The sequence below is a fragment of the Cebidichthys violaceus genome, unplaced genomic scaffold (assembly GCF_023349555.1).
Source record: "Cebidichthys violaceus isolate CVI_PGR_0920_01 unplaced genomic scaffold, fCebVio1.0.p SCAF_4, whole genome shotgun sequence".
Classification (NCBI taxonomy): domain Eukaryota; kingdom Metazoa; phylum Chordata; class Actinopteri; order Perciformes; family Stichaeidae; genus Cebidichthys; species Cebidichthys violaceus.
In genome coordinates, this window is record NW_027176594.1 from 12,056,366 (window position 1) to 12,070,411 (window position 14,046).

The 14,046-nt window shown below is 42.3% G+C and overlaps 1 protein-coding gene across 1 annotated transcript in view; it reads left to right on the plus strand.

The window, feature by feature from the left end:
• The first annotated feature begins 888 nt into the window (after positions 1-888).
• neurl1aa (neuralized E3 ubiquitin protein ligase 1Aa) overlaps positions 889-14,046 on the plus strand; it is a 48,250-nt gene continuing 35,092 nt past the window's right edge. Inside the window, exon 1 of the mRNA XM_068727611.1 lies at positions 889-1,082. Coding sequence (XP_068583712.1) covers positions 1,049-1,082 — 34 coding nt within the window. The 5' untranslated portion in view covers positions 889-1,048. The remainder of the gene's footprint in view (positions 1,083-14,046) is intronic.

A 14,046-nucleotide genomic window follows, 5' to 3' on the forward strand; every position in this document is an offset into this window, starting at 1 on the left:
TGATTGGTCACATGTTGCAAACACCGCCCCTTTTATGTGAACGCACTCACAGCTAGATTGAGAAACCCCGGGTTGTTGTACTTACGAGTGTGATTGTTGTTGTTAGGGTTAGTTAAGCCTTATAACAAAAGAGACCCAGGCTATGTTGAACCCTCGTCTTAGTACAGGCATTTTACATCAGGTGAATAACAATAGCACCAAACATGGATGAGTGGAACAAGATCTCAATCTCAATCTCAATCTCTCAATTACTTTCAGCCAGTATTCTTTTGGTCATTAATTCATATATGTAATTTATCTCACTCAGCCTGTCCTTCACAATGCCAGAGTGCCCAAAGTAAACACAGAGGTGTCTGAGATTGAGGGCCGTGAGGTCACCACGGATCCGCGATGACAGCTCAAGTCAGAGGCCTGACTCCTGAGGGGTCACCCGCTCTGTCTGCCAGGGGCCTGAGGCACATAAGGAAGTATGGAAGGTGAAAGAGAGAGTGCTGAGAGCAAAGAATGTGACCACTGAGGTTCTGGATCCATACTTAGCCTATGCTTGTATTGCCTTCATTTTTCTTACAAAGTCTTACATCGATATGTATACTGTCTCGTTTTTTTTCATGACTGAATTAATAAAAAAATATGTCACACAGGTCAATACATCTTTACACAGCCCAATATTTTGTTTGTTGGGACTGGTCGCTATGCCCACCTCGCGCTCCACAGAGACCCCTCTAGTGTCCGCTCAGTGCGGCAGCGACAGCGTTAAAAGCGCTCAGCCAGTCTCCACCTTTTATGTAAATAGCAGAGAGAGAGTGAGTGGGACCGGAGGCGGAGAGAGCGCTGAGTGAATGGGGGGGGGAGTTGCCTTCACGGATGTTGTCCCTGCGCTCACAAGAAAGAGGGAGTGGGTCCGCGTTTGCATCTATTCGGAAGGGATAGAAGCGATAGGCTGCCTTCGGACACGAACGTGCAATCATGTCACGAGCGCCGGACTGTGCAAACGCGAGCATCTAAATAATCCATACAGGCGATAGGCGGACTCTACGGGAATAAAGCAATGGGTGGCCAGATAACGCGAAATGCCTTTTACGGTAAGAAACCCGTATGTGTGGCTGCTTGTTTGGGGAATACACGTTGTATTAAAACGGTATTGTGTCGGCCCAGCTGTGGTCCTCCTGTGTTTAATTGATAGAGTGTAGTATTAGCTTTATGCTCACAGCACTGGCTGTGTTGTCACCATCAGGTACCATATTCCCACTACAGCCTATTCTTTGGTCCCAATTACGTCACTCACTCCGGTAATTAGAATAAAGGATCGACACGCGCAGCTGTGTTCACTTTTGATTAACGCCCCCTCCTCCTCCTCCTCCTCCTCCTCCTCCTCGCGCTCCTATGAAGAAGACCCATCTCCCGTTGAAAACTGCTGTGAAGTGTTCAGATGGCGAGGGCTCAGCAGCACCAACATGTCAGTAGGAAAGTTGCGGGGTTTCCCTCTGCTCGGTGCTGTGGTTTCCCCATGGTGGTTTTGTTCATTAAGAGGCTCAGTGTGCAGCTGCGCTTCAGGAAATCGATACATTGAATTCCTATTGCTTGATCCTGTATCAGGAACAGGTCGAAGCAGTGTGGCTATCAGTTATGGCTAGCAAAACTGCTAACTGTATTGAAAAAATAAAAAGTAACCTGTTTGGTATTTTGTCTTTAAAGTAGGGTGCTGTTTTTATATAGTGGCACATGGACCTCGTGGTTCTATGTGGAAACAACCATCTTTAGGTTTCCAGGTGTATTTAATAGCCTCAGGGGACTTTGTGGATTTACTGTAAATAAACAGTGGATCTCAACAGTGAAGCTGCTGTGTTGGTTCATGGGCTAAATGTAAGACAGCTTTAGTCTCTGCGTGTCTTGTTTGATGCTGCCAGTGGTGACAAACAGCACACAAACAACATCATGATGTTTTTTTACAACAAAAGTAGTTCTGCTCCTCCTCTCTTTCTTCCTCTCTATTACTATACAGAAGATAAACAATGACAATGGCATACATCTGAAGCCACTCCATGTTTCTTTCTCATGGAATTATTAATAACATGCCATTGTTATATAACATGTTTTTTCGATGCGCACATATGTGTGAACCTGTCGGAGTTAATCCTGTTCCTACAGCCTCTTTTAGTTTGGACCACCTGATAGTTCCAATTAAAGCCTCAGGATTGATCCAATTAGTTAAAGACTGAGAGACTAAGACAGCAGGCCAAGGAAGCTACAACCCCTTATCTTTAGGATCAAGGCCAAACGCCTCATAAACATTCAAATACAATAATTCCAGTTAAATTCTGAGATGATTCACTATTGAGGTATCATTTAAGTGTAAGCAGTATGTATTTTGCATAAAACTTCTGACCTCTCCCCATACAATCCAGTCAGCAGAAAAAAGATTTTGTTTTTTGTCGAAATAACAATTTAACAACGAAATGTGACAACGTTACTACTGTAAATACATAACAACCGCCCTTAACAGACTATGTAAAACTATGTTGCGTAACGAACATCAAGTCAATGTCTACTTTTGGTTTCATGCAGGACACGAGCAGTCTCCTGCATCACGCTGCGCTAAGTGGACTTTCCCTCTTGTTATACTCATTATTATGCCACGTGATTCTCAATAACAGTTGCTCCAAATGCTAATTAATTTTGTTCTTGTGTTGGCATGGTAGGTTTATGTGTGCAGACTGTGTGTTTTTGCCAAACATAAACTTTGTAAATGGTCCCGTTTATCAGTGTATGCTAATGTTAATAACACTGAAAAGAAAAAACTGAGCAGATGTCAGATGTAGAGCTAGTCTGCGATGCCGGGGGTCGCCACGTCTAGATCCCCGCTCTTGCCTGACGCCCAGCTCACATTGCACCCGACCCGAATGCCTATCCCAGCGAGTGGTGGGACCACAGGGCAGCGACTCCCTGAAGATTTTTTGGGCTGTGCCTGGCCGATCCACTTGGTTCCCATTTTTTTAAAAGAGGGGCCTGAGAGTGTGCTCCAATTATCACACGGCTCAGCCTCCCCAGGAAAGTTTATTCCATGGTGGTGGAAAGGAGGCTCCGTCCGATTATTGAACCTCAGAACCAGGAGGAGCAATGCAGATTCTGGCCTTGGAACAGCGGACCAGCTCTGTACCCTTGCAAAGGGTCATGGGAGTTTGCCCATCTAGTCTACATGTGTTTTGTGGACTTGGAGAAGGCCTACAACTGTGTCCCTCGGGCAGTCCTGTGGGGGTTACTGCGGGAATACTGGGTACCTGGGTCGTTGCTACGAGCCATCTGGTCCTTGTATGACCAAAGTGAGAGCTGTGTCCGGATACTCCAACAAAGTCAAGCATGTTTCCAGTGCGTGTTGGCCTCCGCCAGGGTTGTCCCTTGTCACCAATCCTGTTTGGGATTTTCATGGACAGGACTTCAAGGCGCAGCAGGGGGGAGGAGAGTGTCCGATTTGGGGACCTCAAAATTGCATCCCTGCTTTTTGCAGATGATGTACTTCTGTTGGCTCCTTCAGAACGTGACCTTCAGCACGTACTGAGGCAGTTTGCAACCAAGTGTGAAGCAGTCGGGATGTGAGTCAGTACCTCCAAGTCTGAAGCCATGGTTTTCTGCCGGAAAATGGTGGATCGCACCATCCGGGTTGGGAATGAGTCACTGCCCCAAGCGAGGGAGTTCAAGTATCTCTGGGTCTTGTTCACCAGTGAGGATAAAATGGAGCGTGAGATGGACAGGCGGCTCGGTGGGGGTCAGCAGGGCTGCAGGCGAACCGGACACGTCTGACTGGTAAGAGGCCCCGGGGTAGACCCAGCACACGCTGGGGAGATTACATATCTCGCCTCGCCTCAGGGTTCCCCAGGAAGAGCTGGAAAGCATTGCTGGGGAGAGGGACGTCTGGAATTCCCTCCAAAGCCTGCTGCCCCTGCGACCTGGCCCCGGATAAGCAGAAGTGAATGGATGAATGGATGTAAATGTAGCATAATTAAATCTGTGATATTAAAAAAGAAAGAAATGTTGTCTCTTTAAATTAAAATAACAAGTCTGAAGTTTATCTGCATTTGTTCCTTAACAAGATGTATCCAAGCCGATCTTCTTGGGAACACCCACTCCACAAACCGTGATCTTTTTTATTTAATCTGTTCCAATAGAATGGCGAAGTGGGAGGAGCCATGGGAAGTAAGCCATGAGTAACAACATGAGTGTTACTGGCTGTTTCAAAAGTCAACGAAGCTCTGATTGGTGGATCACCTCAGGCTAACCTGTTCAACCACAATCAGTAAGGTTGTGGTGTGTTGGTTGAAATAATTATACTCAAGTTACATTTTCAGATTACAGCTTTAAATTTAAATGACCTTTTAATGAAAATAAACAATCAGGTTTAGTTTGCCATTGCAACTAACTGCCATTTGGTGATAGTGTTTTTACTTTGGAGGTCTATGTATTATGTTTTAATTGCAATTTTTGTATAATAGTAAAGGTCAGACTTAGAGAAAGTAAATACAAATTAAAATACATGTGTCGGTGCATGAGGTAGAACTCCATTACGAGCTTCTCTAAGAAAAAGATTCAAAAACAGTATCAATTAATATGCATATCTTTTACATGCCCAATCTATCATATTTGCAAGTAAGGTTGCTATAGATATCAACAAAAAAGTTAGAAAAGAAATCAAGATAATTCAGTACCAAATCATATTAATATCAAGCACTTTTGACTCCCATGTTTCGTAAATGTATATAGACAAAAACTGAGAATCAGTCAGTTGGTACAACTTCCTCTTCCATAATTCAGTTTTTTTTAATGCGATGTCCTATACATTGGGAGGTAAAGGTTAGAAGCTTATGTTCTTTTACAAACTGTTGCATCCATACCAGATATTTTTTAAACCCTTATTATTGTCCGTTGAAAATAATATCTTACTTTGTCCTTTTGTCAGCTTGTATACTGTCTTCTGTAGAATTCTGTCCCCGGTGTCCCTTCAGCAGTCCTGTTTGAACCGTTAAATTGTTCAAACATATGTATTGATTAGTTGGCTCTTGAGTTCTTTATACAAAATACACCGTGACCTGGTTATTGTAGCATATTGCAATTAACATTTTTTGCAATACTAACGAGCTGTTCTTAGTCCTGCGTATGACATCACTTATTGGGAAATAAATCAGTATTTTGACATAATTTAGTGTTCAGAAATCGACAAATAGATAAAAGTGTATTTTATGTGATGATATAATAATATAGGCCTACATTTAGAAAAGTCTTGTTCACAAGTGAATGGGAAGAACAAGCGTTGCTATGGTGATCCACAGCCATTCATAGAAAGCATTTGATTACTTCTGCTGCTTTTTTGTGGATCTGAGAAGAACACAATTGAAGAAACCATGAGAATCATATTTCCACTTTTCTCCATACGTGTGCTTTTGTAAATTCAGCTGCTGAAGAACCCCAGTTCTTGTTATGTACTGTTTACATGTAGGTAAGAGAAAGGCGTGACTTACTGAGGAACAGATAATGCTCTCCAATGTTTGCTCCTCAGACTTCAGGCGGCTGTGAAGCATCAGACCACATCAGAACAGTGTTTGCTGAGTTGGTTGCACAATTGAGCCTGCCGAGTATGTGGGAGCTCCACTTCTTTGCTTGCGATTGACTGAAAGTGGGCCAGTGTCTGAGGCCGCACCGGCTGATTGGATGGAGCATCTGGCTCCACGCGATGTCAATTGGATTTCAGTATCCAAATACAAAGCAGAGCCTGCAGAGCTGAAGAGATGCTACATAACAAAGTAACGTTTCTTAACTTCTTGGAATCAGATCGGATCACAGTGATGTCAAGGGATATGCCTCCGGTAATAAAGGCAATGGATATTTAATGGAGCATGCAGACAAACAGCTACCACTGAAAATATCTCCTCTTTCTTCTCCCGCTATCTTTTTCTTTGTCTTTGTGTGTATGAGAGCAGGAGGTGGGAAGACAGAGCGTTGATCAGGCCTAACCAGTTGCTATGGAGTGACAGAAACACATGTCTCAGGGTCAGGTGGTATTGTTTCAAGTGTGTGTCAGTGTATCCCATATGATTTTAAATTCCTCCTCCTCAACAGTCTGTCACAGAGCTGCACAATTAATCGAATATGAATCAAAAAACTCATATCAAACCAAGCGCTTCTTAAACTACCAGTCAGCCGACAGCCACCAATCGAGATGTTCTGGCTTCACTTTTGGGAAGCTGTCATGCTGCTGTGTATGCACCCTGCAGCAGCAGCCTGTGAGAAATGTTACGCCAGCCGTCCAGAGTAGAATAGTGATGTACAGTATATTACTCGTTTTTTAATCCCTCGGGATAACAAACACATCAAACCTTTAAGAAAATGCTTCTGATTCAATTACAAATTGAAATGCAAACAACAATACTGCAGACACAACAGAATCATTTAAAATGAATGCCTTTAAGTAAACCCAAAGTTGCATCGCTGTGCCGTCATTTCAGCCGATAACAGGGAAACGTCTGGCCGAGTCCTTCCTGAGTAATGTCATGAGATGTGAGCTTAGCAAGAGCCCTCGCTGCCATTACTTTTGTAGGAGCACAACCGACACTGCATTACGCACAAGCTTTCAGCAGCAGAGGTGGTGCGTAATGCACAGAGACACCAGCCTCAAAACGCCGGTGTCTAGAGGGAGAGGGCCCAGAAATTACTTTGAGGTACGTCCACAGAGCAATGATGGCGAGGAGACGCTGAGCACGGACAGAGGCGTGTCTGCACGCTACGGACATAAGCAGGGATGTAGCACAGCATGGAAGTGAAAGCAGTGCTCTGTTTGTTGAAACGTGACAGTACAATGAAAGCATGTCGTCCCTAAAATCAATGAATAATCCTGATGAACAATGGAGATCAAAATAATAGTGATTATCCTTTTAGCCAAAACGATGCAGCCCCAGTCAACACACACAGGGTGGACCAACCCTGACCCTCCTTTGTCAAGCAAGCATGCTAAATCCTCATGACACGTCACCTTCAAGGCGGCGCCCACATGATGACTTCCAGCCAGCACTGAATAGCATCTTGCCTGTTTTCAGTCAATGCACACTGCATATCATTACGCCTCTCCACCAGCCTGCTCTCTTTCACCGCCAGAGATGCATCATCGGATTACATTGTGCTCCACTCTGTGGCCTTTGGATCTTATTACTTATTGATAATGTTGTGTAATCTTGCTCGTGAAGAGAATGCAGTAACAGCGGGAAGACTAGTGGGTGATGTCAGCCAGAAATTCATCATCTCTGCTGTCTCACCTTTCACTGCCAGGTCAACGTGGTGTAAAATATTGATAGCGTGCCTCTACAGTAGGATAAGCACAGGGTAGGAAACTGGAGATATTCATTTAGTTAGTTTCTACTGCTCATAACCATATTCCATGATATGTTTTATGCATTTATTATGTTTTATGTTCGTTCTGCGTTTTTTAGCCGGCTGCGAGACAAATTTCCCTGAGAAACTTGTGGAGAATTAGAAGTCAGATAGCAGAGCCAACATCAGAAAATAGTGAAAAACCCACACTATCTAATGTAAGACTGGGAAAAGCAGCAGATTATCACATTTGACGACAACAACAACATCAATAGCGTTAGAAAAGTAATTTTTAATGAGCTTTTTAAGAAATATTTTTTTTGAATTGTACCATTTGAAGTATAGTACAACCAAGCATTGAACCTTCAGGCCTATTTGGGTCCCATCCAGTCTTGTGTTTGCAGGTTTTTTGGACCCTTTTCCCATCTTTACCCTTTCCTGCTCCCCTCTCCTCTATCCTTGCCTCCTCTCTTCTTTCTCTTCATCTGTCCCTCTCTGAGGTCTCCTGTCCTCTTCCATCTCAATATTCCATCCATGTCCCCTCTCTATGATCAAATGTTATAGCTTGATTATGGTGGCGTTCTGGATCAATGGTATCTGCAAATACTAGTCAGTAGAGCAAGTTCAGATCATAGAAAATGATTGATTGTACCCAGTTGATTCAGTTTTACATGTATGTGAGTCAGAACGCCTCCAAATGCTATTACAACGTGTCCTCACCGCTGCAGTGAGTTTGCTACATTCCACAAGCTTGCTTCTTTAGTATAATACAGAAATATTTTGACACACATTGTTCTTATTAAACAGAAAAATACAACTGTACACCTTCTGAATTCAAGTTTCTTCACTGAACTAAGACAAGCTTATTAGCCTTTTATCTCATAACTGGACATAGAAACTAAATCAAAAGGACTAAACTCTCTCACTTTCTCTGCCATTGCTCGGCAGCGTCTCTCACTCGTTCTTTGGATGCAGGTCATTACATTCGCAAAATACAATGACCCCCAAACCCCCCAAAAGCCAATACATTTTTCCAATCACCCAACCCAGTCTGGTATTCTCTATTCTCTCTGCCTAGAAACTTAACATTTTGTCTGCGTCTCAGCAACAGACCTAATGTACGTATGTAAGAGCAAAGCTGATGTGTGTGGGACTTGAACATTTTATCATTCTGGGCAGAACAGACATTTGTGAAATCTTGAAAATTTCTTTGAAAACCCAACCCGCTCCTTGACAACAGATCAAATTTGCATCATGAAGACAAAGTCAGGATGAATGAATAATGACAAAGCTAAATTGCACGTCAGCCTAATGTTTACAATGTAAGCTATCGTAAGGCAAGAAAGCAGCCACCCGATCTAGTGAATCTACTGTTAACAGTTTTACAGAATTACCTGAGGCTCCTCTGACCGGTGTCATTATGGAAACCTCCCCGTCAAGCCACATTACATGGGAACGACTCCTCTATCAATGCATCATCAACACTGAACCAATAGATTTGTCATGATGTTGCCTAGCAGCACGTCAAGTCCTTTGGTTACCAACAACAAAATGAGTGATGAGCCCGTAATGAGTTCTTGGTACCTGTCCCCAGGTAGAATAGCAGCTACAGTTACTGTCTCTGCTGCCCGCAGTGGTCGTCTCCCTGTCATTGAGCCACACAGCCGATTGGGTTTCACACACTGGGCCTGTGGCGTCTGTCACACGTGTATGAACGGAGATCAGGAAGAACAGGAAATGTAATACCCTGCTAACTACAGTGTAAAAGGCACATATCTATAAGCTGCATAAAGCCATTCTGAGCTGTATTTTGATGCATCTAAGCCTAAATGATAATGTGTGTGATTAATGGCCGCTATTATCGTGTGATTCATTTCACAGTTGCTGTTACATCAGGCTGGAATGCCGTTTTGTCACGAGTCAGTGGGATTGAATACATCATCCAGACACTTCTATGTAAACATCATTAAGATGCTGTTTGTCATTGGCCTCCAGGCTCGTCGTGGTGTCGTAAATGCCAATGTCAATGGATCTACGGAGAGCAACATCAAATAAAGAACTTAAGGGGAACATTTTACACTGGCAATCTTTTGTGAAAGACAAAATTCATGCGTTTACCTTTATGAAATGGTGATGATTGCAATTATTCCAGGAGAACTTCATGAGTTAACATGATTTTCAAATATTGCAAATATGTTTTTTATTAACAGATTGTTTTGGTGATGGATCTAAAGCCCAGCAGTACATTAATAATTGGAATCATTTGTTATTTTATGTAACACCCAGCATAAAGAGTGTTAACTGGACTGTACATAGCAACAAGAAGAGGGAGTGGGTTGCTATGTGGGCTACCTGTGCTTCATAAGCGCTGTTGCTTTTGTGACTGAATGTTATAGACTCATCATGTTCCCACGGTGCTAAAATCCTTAATCATTAATGGTTATATATGTGGTGGGGATCTGGATCGATAGTATCTGCAAATACTAGTCAATAGAGCAATTTTGGTTCACAAAAGAAAATAATTGTTTGTACACGTTTTACATGTATGTGAATCAGAATGCCTCCTTATTACACCGTATCCTTATAGAGCGGTTCGTATGATATCTTACAGAAAGTTATTTTTCATCCTTTTGTGCGTTCTCCTACGAATGTCCAGCCACATGAGCAATTGGTGTGCCTGCAATTCAGAGCATGTTGCTCAGGCAGCAAAACTACCTGCTTAGGTTTGGGAGACGGTCGTGGTTTGGCTTCAAATAACTATGTTTGTTAGGGAACTTACTCTTGAGGCATTAACAACCAAATAAAGGTAAATAAGTCAGCGTTTACTTCCCGCCCTGTGTTTGTTTGACCCGTCCATCCACTTCTACCTCCTCCCCACACCAACTTTGCCACTTTTTACACAACGTCACTTGACTTCCTTTTAAGGCAGTCCTACTCGTACTGGCTCACAATTCTGTGGGTTATTGACAAACTAGTACATTACTTGTTGTAGGTATAAGTATGAACAGTCTGGCAATTTGGTACTCTTTTTCAACTCACCACACCCTGCAAATGTTACAGTGCATTTAATCACAAAACACGGCACACGTTTTAAAACATATCAAACCTTGATTATTTGCGAGTAACAACTACACAAATCTAGATAAATAAACACACACAAGAACACACACACAGCTCACCTCTGAAATGGTTTGAGATTAGTTTACTGCTCCACAGAGATGTCCGTTGGCGTATGACAGGTATTCGCTGCACACAAGCCTGTTGTCAGCAGTGGGATAAAGACCTCTTCTCTCTGGGGCAGAGGAATACAAGCTTTTTTACCCTGTTCCTCCTTAATAACACATTCTTGACCTTTTAGCAAATGGTTCCTGTGAGGCTGTTTAAACTGTTTTTTTCACAGATAACACATGCATCAATCTGTGTGCACAAACAGCATTTTTTTTAAGAGGCAGCTGTCCGATTGATGTTAACAGGAGCCATTTTCAAGCTGCTTACATCAAGGGCTCACATATCAGGCTCTGTGGACGTGAGCATATACTCTAGGATTTGTGTTGCTGAGGTAATTGGAAGACTGAGATCAGCCGCTAGGCCCGAGGCTGCTTTTGTCTCTCTAATAACTTTAAACTACAGCATGGGATTGAAGTGTACACACTGAATCTTTAACAGTTGAACTTCTACATGGAATAAATAGTTTTCTTGTCAATAAAAAGACAATTTTGCTCAAATGTCTTTCTACCAGTGGCGGGCCGTGTATTGTATGCCTGGGCCTTCAGTGCTGTCCTGCTACAGTTGAACCACCTCCTAATAACCTCATTATGACGCCAGCATGACGGGATGCTTTGTCATTAACCGACAACGCATATAGTCAAAATCAATATAATAACACAATGACAAGAGCAAACTCATAAGAACCAGTCACATATTTATATGACAACAAAGCAGGTAGAATAACATAAAACCCAAATAACATGATTCAACAGGCCTCTGCACATTCCAGCAAAACTGCTAAAATACGCATTCCGCCACATACTCAAGAGCACCATTCAAATATTATTCACATCAGAGGGAACAATAATAACCATATCATAAAAACGACACGATAGAAGTATTAACACAGTAGTAACGCTACTGCAGATGTAAAAAAACAAAAGCAGTTCACTTACCAAAGCTGCTGTTCACTTAAAGACAAAGTCCAGGAAGTCTGGTTTGTTGGCTTATCAGTTTATACTCCCCTAAAGTAGGACTTAACAACTGTGGAAAGTTATCATCCAGCAATTATCTTTTTTTAAGCTCAACAGTAGAATTAACACTGTGCTACAAGGTGTTCTACATGGAACATTAACTTTACCAGACAGCTTTAACCTGATATTAATATCTCTCTTTATTTCAGAGTAGGAAACAATTAAAACAACATTTATTGATTTGACCAACCGGGTCTCACTAGCCTAGCTAAGTGTTTTTGCTGCCGAAACCTAATTTCCTGGGAAGACGGAAGTTCACTGTGAAAAGACACTATCCATCTAGTGAGTGAAAACTGACACGCCGTCACTGACACGCCAAAAACGGATGTTACAGGGGAGCCTGGAGCGTCATAGTTTGAGGCATAGATCCACTGACCAAGAGTCTGCATTTGACAACTTATGTGATCATTTAACATGCTGATTAATGAAGCTTCAATTATCTCTTTCTTTTTAGCTCTGTTTTGCTCTCCACCAACCGGGAAAAGAAATGCCTGTGTCTTTAGCTGCTGAATCAGATAAATACAATAACTTTTCTTAACAAAGGCCAGATTTAAAGAAAAAGGGCTCAACATTTATATTTCCAATGTCAAATGTAATCACTTTTAGTTTTTGCCAGAAATTAGATATTTCTTTAGGGAGTGCAGTTAGTGACAGTGTGGGCTCCATTATAAGGTATCTCTGGCAGCGGGGGCGGGGCTTAGTCAAGGGTCAATTTAATAGGCTATGTGCTCCAAATGTTCACTGGTGTGTTGCTAACTTTTCTGGATTGCTGAAAACATCTCACTGCAGCAACTAGAAATTAGGTTGGGAGTAGTGAGAGTGAACCAGAAAGGTTGTTTTTACTGTAAGTGTAATTTAGTTTAAAAATAGAAATCACACACTTCCTCCACAGTACACGTAAACTTAAATAGTAGGAAGGGTCAAAATGTCACTGAGCACTTGAAGACCCTTAAATCCCATTTAATCTGGTATAGCTGCTCAGCAGTCGACCCATTTGTTACAGGGTATGAATCAGTATATCCTATCATTGACCTGCAAATGCAAATACCTGCAAAGATGTTGTGTCTTTAAGGATGTGTTGTTAGTGAAGATATTTGGGAAAAAGATGGAGAGATTTTTCAGAATGGCAGAAATTAAGTAAGATGTTATCTTTTCTCTGTGAACTGATATTCCCTTTTTGTTTGAGTGGACTCCCATAAACCACACTCAAACTTAGTTACAAAAAGCTACCTTCTAAGACCATAAATATCTAGTTGTTGTATCTGAGTAAACAAAAGGCATCTGTTGTATCCTAGCTGATAGCAGCAGAGTGAAAGAGTGCAATGATCAAGACCTTCAGATACATGGGGTTGCTAAGGAACATGAATTTACACATAGCATGTTCCCTCTACAGCAGCTGCGCCTCTTTAGAGCCCAGTAATGCATTCAGCTCAATCTGCCCAGGACCATGTGCGCCACATTCAACAACTGCTCTCCTGTGGCTCTGCCTAAGACAAAAGGCCTCAGCAGTGCTCGTAGTTTGGGGCCAGATTGAGCGGTAGATGCGTACAGGGAGAAAAAACTGGAATGGGCATTACTAGATGAACACAGATGAGAGGGAGAGGACAGAGACAAAAGAAAGAGAGAAACATAAAGCTGCATCGTCTTATCGGGACTCCACAGGACATCTGCTGCTGCCATTGTGTCAGCTTTCATCGTTTGTTAGTCAGACAGTCCTAGATTAGTTGATTATGACAATGGCATATGGGTTGATGGTGTAGGTTTTCTTATAATGTCTCCTTGCCGGCGACAGACGTGGCCGAAGACATTATGCGTTAAGGTCGTCTGTCCGGCCATTCTCGTGAACACTATAATTCAGGAACGCCTGGAGGGAATTTCTTAAAATTTGGCCCAATCACCAACTGGACTCAAGGATGAACTGATCAGTTTTGCAAAACACATTTGTGGCCATAACTCAAGAATTCAAATGATATTTATGACACAAATGGACACTGGATGAAATGATGACGTGATGACATTTTTGACAGACATGGATGTAAAATACAACTTGACTGGCTGGAAGAGGCAGACAAGTGTGAGGCGGTGATTCCAGTTCTCATAGATAGGTATTCAAACATTTGGTGTTGAAATGTGTCCAGCATAGCTGACCAGAGGTTGAGTGGAAGAAAAAAATCAAGTAACTGAAACATCAGTGTACTGGGTTTTGCTGATGTTTGTGCTGATGCATCAGTTCCTCTGATTTGAAGAGCTAGGGTTTGTTTCTAGCCAGTCAATTATACAGGGAGAAATCTATCAAAGAAGAGACAGACATTCCAATTTCTCCACTGACAGTAGCTTGAATGGTCCATAATGCAACACAGCTGGGAAACATGTAGTGCTTTAAGTCAGAAATGGTAATCTATATCTCAACCTGCATGAAATGCTGATCACTTACTGATGTAAGACCAGAGTA